At 47.1% G+C, this 7541-nt stretch overlaps 1 protein-coding gene across 2 annotated transcripts in view; it reads right to left on the bottom strand.

Annotated features, from left to right (window-relative positions):
- Positions 1–1790, bottom strand: part of APOH (apolipoprotein H) — an 8331-nt gene extending 6541 nt beyond the window's left edge. For both annotated transcript variants that reach the window (XM_005425762.1, XM_031060921.1), the window contains exons 1-2: positions 1704–1790; positions 171–347 (exon numbers count right to left, since the gene is read on the bottom strand). In XM_005425762.1, the coding sequence (XP_005425819.1) occupies positions 171–347; positions 1704–1767 (241 nt within the window). In that variant the 5' untranslated portion in view covers positions 1768–1790. The remainder of the gene's footprint in view (positions 1–170; positions 348–1703) is intronic.
- Between the last annotated feature and the right edge of the window lie 5751 nt (positions 1791–7541).

The following is a 7541-nucleotide window of genomic DNA, read 5'->3' as shown; positions in this document are numbered from 1 at the left end:
TAAAAGAAATGTCTGTGACAACCACCCCTCTTCCACACACTGCTGTCCTCCAGCAAGTGTGGGAAGAACCAGTGGAGAGAGACCTGCTGAAATCCATCCAATTCCTCCTGTAGATTCTGAAATGCCCTTTCAGATCCGTGCACACAGGGGCAGGAGGTGCTGGTACTCACGGAGGCAGAGCAGGGTGTTGAAGGCCCACTTGCCCGTCGGGAGGCACGTGTACTTCCTCTGGCCACTGTTGGGCATGAACCCGGGCCGGCAGGTGTACTCCACTTCCTCACCCACTTCATACACCTTTTTGTCTACATTGAGTGTGGCAAACAACACTTCTGGTGGCCTGGGACAGACTGGAGGAAAGGAATTTACAAGAGGTTTTGTTTACAAGTTGGAGAGAGGTCAGGCATGGTTGGGATCTGCTGCAGGTTCTCCAGTTAGCAAATTGGAGTTGTTTTGATTTCTCAGCTTGAAGCAGAGGATTCTCTATTGTTATGAGTTATAGAATCTCCTTGCCCTGAGCTTTTGTCTTCCTGAGGCAGCTGATTATTAGCCAGAAAAAAATGTGGTGTTCTTCTTCTCCTCAGCAGCTCCACCAATGGTCCCGGTTAGATTTGGTGTCACTGCTTAAACTAAAATTTATTTTTCCTCCAAAATAGATTTATGAAGGTGGTGAACAAATTGAGTCAAGCTGCATCAAGGGAAATACAGGTTGGATAGCAGGAAAAAGTTTTTTACAGAAAGGGTGATAAAGTTCTGGAATGTTCTGCCCGGGGAGGTGGTGGAGTCCCCATCCCTGGGTGTGTTTAACAAAGCCTGGATGTGGCACTGGGGGCCAGGGTTTGGGTGAGGGGCTGGGGCTGGGCTGGACTCGATGACCTTGAAGGTCTCTTCCAACCTGGTGATTCTGTGAATTCTGTGGATTCAATTACAGTAAATTGCCTTGGACAAAACAGGCTGAGAAGGACTTAGAAGCAAACAAAAGCCTTTCATTTTTAATCCAAATCTGTTTGGTGGGGGTCAGCCTGAAATCAGGTATTTTTTCTTGTAATTAAATTCCTTTTTTTCCCCAACTTTTCTGTTCACTGGGGTAAACCCTCTGTTCCATGAGCCAGCTCTGCTTCCCAAACAGCTCTAGCACGGTGACAGCAGGAACAGCTCATCAGCCAGAGGGTGAGAACAGGAGGGAACAGCGAGGGAGGAACAGAGGGTGCAGCCTGAGCTCCTGCTGAGGACATGGAGAGAGGCTCCTGCTGCCATCGAGGGGAGAGCACAGAGGGACAGGGAGCTCAGGCTGGAGAAATAAATAGCAGACACAGAGAGAGGGGACATGAGACAGTGCCTGGAGCTCTTGGTGTGGGGGAAAGGAGGAGGAAAGCGAGGCAGGAGGGGTGAGCAGGGATGGAGCAGGTTAATTCCTGGCACACACAGTTCCCCCCTGGCACCCAGGCAGCTGGGTCCCACAACATCTGTCTGCATTTCTTCTGCTTTCCTTCGTTTTATGCTTTTGTACACAGCCACTCACCTCGCCACAGGAAGAGACAGAGGGAAGAATGGAAAGCGAAAAGAGAAGAAAAGCTCTCAGAGAAAAGCCCTGACCAAAACACTCGACCAGGATTATCTAAAGGCTTTAAAATCCCGTTCTTTTCTCCAGTTTCCCCCATTCCCACCTCAGGATGGGGCTGTCCTAGGAGGTGGAAGGCACTCACCTTTGGTCGTGAGAGCGCAGTGGCTCAGAGCCACCAGGCACCCGAGCAGTGCCAGGGGATGCATCCTGCCAGTCCCCGACGTCCCGAGTGCCCCCAGGCCAGGGCTCTGCCCTTAAAAACCCACAAAAGGATGGTTACATATTAACTCTTTGTGTTTATTCCCGTCCCAGTAAACAGAAGATAAAAGCTTCCTTGTGTCTCTGCTAATAAAGGCTGAAACAAGCATCACATGTTGCTCTGGGGGCATAATGCACGAATTCAGATGGCAATTTGTGCTCCACACAGGCTCCTCTCTGGCTGTTTCTGCAGAGCATCTCCTGCTGGGACCCATGGTGTTGGGGAAAACAGTATTCTCAGCATCTGTAGAGGATGAGGATATTTGGAATGCAGAATTGGGTTGAATAATAGAACTGTCACTCCGAGGCTCGTGTTCGTCACTGGAGCGTGGACATTTCTGGGTACCAAAGACTCCTGACAGTTATAGCAAAATCATTCCAAGGCAAAATGATCCATTTTGGAGTGACATTGGTATTGGAATGTGCCCCCAGTGAGGTACCAACCTCATGCCAGTTTGCACAGATGATGATCTGGCCTGAAACTTGGGACTTCAGGGCCCTGTTTGATCTGATTCCTGTTGTCTTCCAATTACCAGTTAACCAAAAGCAGCAGAGACAGTGCTCAGTGCCAGCTCTGCAGGAAGGCTGAAATGATGATTCCTCTTCTTATTTGTGACAAGGGGGTCATAAATCAGATTTTTTGGGTGGCATGAAGCCTTGTTGTGGCACTGCAAGTTTGGGGCATCAAGTCAGAACTTGACAGGTATCAGCTGAGGTTCTGATCACTGCAGTTCTCCTAATTTAGCAGATTTTAACTGCAGGAGCATCTGAAGAGCAACCAAAATAACATTTGTGTAATGATTGTTCCACAGTTTGGTGTTTCTAATCTAAGTATCCTCCTCCCCTGCTGACTCACAGCCTGTGAGGGGGAGTGAGGGACATTTGAAGCTCTGAGAGAAGTAGGGTTATGTCAAGCTCTTACTGCTGGGATTTCCAATAGTTTGTTTATTTTTGTTTTATGAAATTTCTCTGTTTGTATTTGAAACATGAATTTTAGCCACAACATTAAACAATTGGGAACATGCTATTCTTCTCAGAAAGAAAACGCTGTGAATGTCCTGTTCAGACTATTTACCAAATACACAGTGCCGAAGGGCAAAGTACCACTGCTAAACCAACAGAAAAAGATTGACTTCATTTTCTGTATTTACATCTGATAATTTTTCCATTTGTCACAGCCTGCTTTTTCCTCCTCTCTTTCACAAGGAGCTTTTCCCTTCAAGGCGCGCTGCTTTAATGACCTTTATTTCCCCCGGTTTAAATCCTTCGGTAGATCTGCCCGCTATTTGGATTTTGTCCCTTTCTGCGTTTCAAGCCCCGGGAATGGACGGGGACAATTTGGGGCATTTCGGCGTCGCTCACACGCAGTTCCCCCCGCGGCCAGCAGGGGGCGCAACGCGCTGTGCCTTGGATAGGGAATTCCAACGTTTCCCGTACTAAAAAAACGGAGAAAAAAGAGTTAAATTACCTGCACATTCATATCCCATCGATTTCCTGTGTGAAAATTTTACCGTTCTTAAAACTGAGACTTGAAACTGCATGTGAAAGGGACAGGGGAATGAATATTTATGTGTAGAAGTGCATAGTGACTGCCGATGTTGTGATTCTTCTTGAAAACATATTTCTCTGCAATGAGAAACACCTGAAAATATATTACAGATAACTGTGCATGTTCCAGAATTGGAGAAGGACACTGAGTTAATCACGAGGCTGGAGCCCCTCTGCTCTGGAGCCAGGCTGGGAGAGCTGGGGGGGCTCACCTGGAGAGGAGAAGGCTCCAGGGAGAGCTCAGAGCCCATCCCAGGGGCTAAAGGGGCTCCAGGAGATCTGGAGAGGGACTGGGGACCAGGGATCAGGGGACCGGACACAGGGAATGGATCCCACTGCCAGAGGGCAGGGCTGGATGGGATACTGGGAAGAAATTCCTCCCTGTGAGGGTGGGCAGGCCCTGGCACAGGCGCCCAGAGCAGCTGGGGCTGCCCCTGCATCCCTGGCAGTGCCCAAGGCCAGGCTGGACAGGGCTTGGAGCAGCCTTGGGACAGTGGAAGTGTCCCTGCCCATGGCTGGAGGGTGGATGAGATGATCCTTAAGGTCCCTTCCAACCCAAACCATCCTGTGATTCTATGATTTTTTGGTTCTATGATATTATGAAAATGTGAAAATTATCATATGGATTCACCTTGGCACAGCATGAGCAAAACCGACCCAGTTCTTGCTGTGATTGTGATTGTGTGCAATTATATACATCAGGTGATCTTCCATCAAATCCAGCCCACTCCTTTCACATGTCAGCTATTTAATATCACAGCTCCTGCAAACCAAAGAATGAAGCAGAATTTGGTTTCATCAGAGACCTCATAAACACAGAGCAGAGTGGTGGTCTCTGCCCATATAATAACAATAATAATAATAATAATAATATCCTAAGGAAAGAAATGGCAGCTGCAAGCAGAGAAAGCAGTGCAGGAGCACTCTGAGGGGATATCTCAGAGTGATGAGAGGCAGATCAGTGTCCCAGCAGTCTCATGGTTACCTGGGGTTGTGCTAACACAGCCTGAAAGGGAGAACATGCAGGGGGATGTGAACAAACTGCCTTTGCAGAAGTGGTGCTGCCCAGCTAAAATGTGAAGGGCAGCAAAGCAGAGATCCAGAGTGAATGTTTGAAAAGGCAGCAATGAAATGATGGAGACTGGCACTGCTGGTTGATCAAAAGGGTTTCTGCAAGGAATAGGACAGAGGAAGAGAATAAGCCAGAAAAGGCCTTGAAAGTGAGGGTAAAAATGAAAAAGAAGGAGGAAAAAATAGAGAAAAATAAAAGAAAACTGATGATGAGAGCAATCTGTGCAGCAGCATTGTTCACTGACAGCAGGATCAACTGGAGCTGTCAGGACAGTAAGAAAAGACATTATAATAATTGGGACACAAGATAATAAGATAAGCAAAGGCTTTCAACTGGAATTGGTCTCCCCTGGAGTTATTATGCAGGAAGTTTTCAAGGACCAGGCAGGCTGAGGGTCAGTGAGGTAACAGTTCCCAGCTAATGACCTTCTGTCCTTCCTCTAACCTGCTGTTCCACTTCTCTGGTTGATGCTGTTCCTGGTGCTGTGGGATGTGTCACTCTGCTGCTGGCACACGCTTGCTGGGAGTCTGTCCTGCAGGGCAGCGAGGGCTGGGTCTGCACTGCCCTCTGCTCTCGAGATTTTATGGCTTCTCTTCAACTACAAATGCATCACACAGCCAGGTCAAGATGCAGAAGTTTCTCAAATCAACAAGAATACGTTGACTGGGGACACTGGTGAGGGCACACCTGGAGTTCTGTGTCCAGTTCTGGTCCCTCAGTGTGGGAAGGACATTGAGACACTCAAACTCATCCAGAGGGGGCAGCGAGGCTGGAGAGGGGCTGGGAACACAAAAACCCTGTGAGGAACCCTTGAGGGAGCTGGGGGTGCTCAGCCTGGAGAAAAGGAGACTCAGGGCTGCCCCCATCGCTCTGCACAGCTCCTGAAAGGTGCCTGTGCTCACCTGGGGCTGGGCTCTTTCTCCAGCAGCACTGACACAACCAGAGCACACAGCCTCCAGCTGCACCAAGGGAAATACAGGCTGGATAGCAGGGAAAAGTGTTTTACACAAAGGGTGATAAAGTTCTGGAATGTTCTGCCCGGGGAGGTGGTGGAGTCCCCATCCCTGGGTGTGTTTAACAAAGCCTGGATGTGGCTCTGGGGGCCAGGGTTTGGGTGAGGGGCTGGGGCTGGGCTGGACTCCATGGTCTTGAAGGTTTCTTCCAACCTGGTGATTCTGTAAATTCTGTGAATTTTGTGAATATTAAGGAGAGGCCTGAGTGCATTTACAATTAAACAAATGTTTTAAAGCTGTGTTTGTCCAGCCAAACTCTTGTCATTTCAATTATTAGTGTTTCCAGGAGTGTAAACACTTGTGCAGAGCACAGACGGACGTGGTATAATTGGAAATCTTACCATTGGAAATGGCATTCTGCTTTCCCTGCATCAACATGTCATAATAGAGTGGTGGCACAGGAAAAAAGTGAATATCCTGGATATTCCAGCTGATACAATTTTGTTTTTCTCTTACATTTATTCTCTGGAATAAGCAAAATGCAATATGAAAGTTGCCATTTCTTGTGTCTCTGATAAGTGCAGCTGTCCCTGTGTGCCAACCCCTGCTTGCTGCAGATTTCTGCCAGGCAGGAAAGCTGCTTTTGGGGCTGAAATGGGACCAGCAATCTCATCCTTCTCCCATAAGGGTCAGGTACTCAGATTCCAGCTTCTTCCCCACTCTTTCTCTTGTTCCACCTGTTGGTGACTGGGTTTCCATGTTCAACCAGCCAGAAACCAGGATCCACTTGCAGTGTATTATTTTCTGGTGATATATTTTTCATATATAAATAAATTTATTTATATTTTTATATTGCCTCATCTAGTGAAAGGTGTCCCTGCCTATGTTGTTCCATGGTTTAAACAGGATGGTCTTTAAGGTCCCTTCCAACCCAAACCATTCAATGATTCTCTGATGTTGGAGGTAGACATGTAGTAACAGATACTGACCCAACAGAATGTCTTGGGCTCAGAAAAAGTAAACAGTGAGTATATAATTCTTAAAAATACTATTTTCACTCTGTAGCAAACTTTAGGGGTAAATTGCATTCCTAGCTACCACTCATGTTTCTGAAATTTTTTCTGAAGTTAGCAAAATAATTTTGATTTTAGTCTTGGATCTTAAATCACTTCAAGCACCCACTGTGGGTATTAAAATTCCCATTCCTGTGTGAATGTGAGATGTCAGAGGGCTGGCACTAACAAGTGTTCCAGGTGACAGCAGGCCTGTGTTCCCCTGCAGAGGCATGAAGGTGTTCCAGTTTTCACATACATTAAACTCACAGTGTACAAAACCAGAGAGCATTTTACAGCTCCTTCCTCCTCTCCGCCTTCTCATTTCCTGCACAGAAAACCCGGAGAATCTCTCTCACAGTTCTGCTGTGACCCAAATATTGTGAAACAGTCTGTTCCTCTGATAAATTTATCTAAATGCTGTCTAAAAAAAAAATCTTGTGTTAAATTTCTTCCTCAGGAATGTCTAATTATGAAGCCTCAGGGGCAAATTATTCTCTGTGAGAGTTTGAGTCTGCAGGGAGCAGATCTGCAAGGGACAACTTTTGACATGTCAGTGTAAAAGCATAGCACGGAGGAACAGACTTGCTCTCCTTTTTTTTGGCTGGTCCCACCTTTTTGCCTTCCCCTCAGTGCATTCCAGGGAGAAGCCATCAGAGAGAAAAGAAAAGAAAGAGTGAAAAGAGAAGCTTCAGAGCCAGGGTACTCTCCACACTCCAGCCAAACTGGTTCTCTTCTCCCAGCAAGCTGGCAACAAAGCTTTCAAGATCTATCATCATTATTCTTCCACTTTCTATTACACCAAATGCCACAGATTTCTGTAATAGCAGCATCTGACCTATTTTTAAAAATTATTTTATGTATATATGTGTATTGCCTGTGGTTGTCATCTTGTTTGCAAGTTGGAGAGAGGTCAGGCGTGGTCAGGATCCGCTGCAGGTTCTCCAAGGAGCACTCTGTGCTGCAGAAAGCACTTCACACTGAGTACATCAAACTGTCATTACCATTTTCCCACCCCGTGTTCCAGCAGGGAATCCTGGCCAGGCTCACCCTGGCGTGACCCAGGGGAGGATTTCTGTCCAGCCCTGCCCTGGCAC

This window comes from Geospiza fortis, unplaced genomic scaffold (assembly GCF_000277835.1).
Source record: "Geospiza fortis unplaced genomic scaffold, GeoFor_1.0 scaffold221, whole genome shotgun sequence".
Classification (NCBI taxonomy): domain Eukaryota; kingdom Metazoa; phylum Chordata; class Aves; order Passeriformes; family Thraupidae; genus Geospiza; species Geospiza fortis.
Note: the sequence above shows the minus strand (reverse complement) of the source record. Positions and strands in the feature narration are given on the sequence as shown.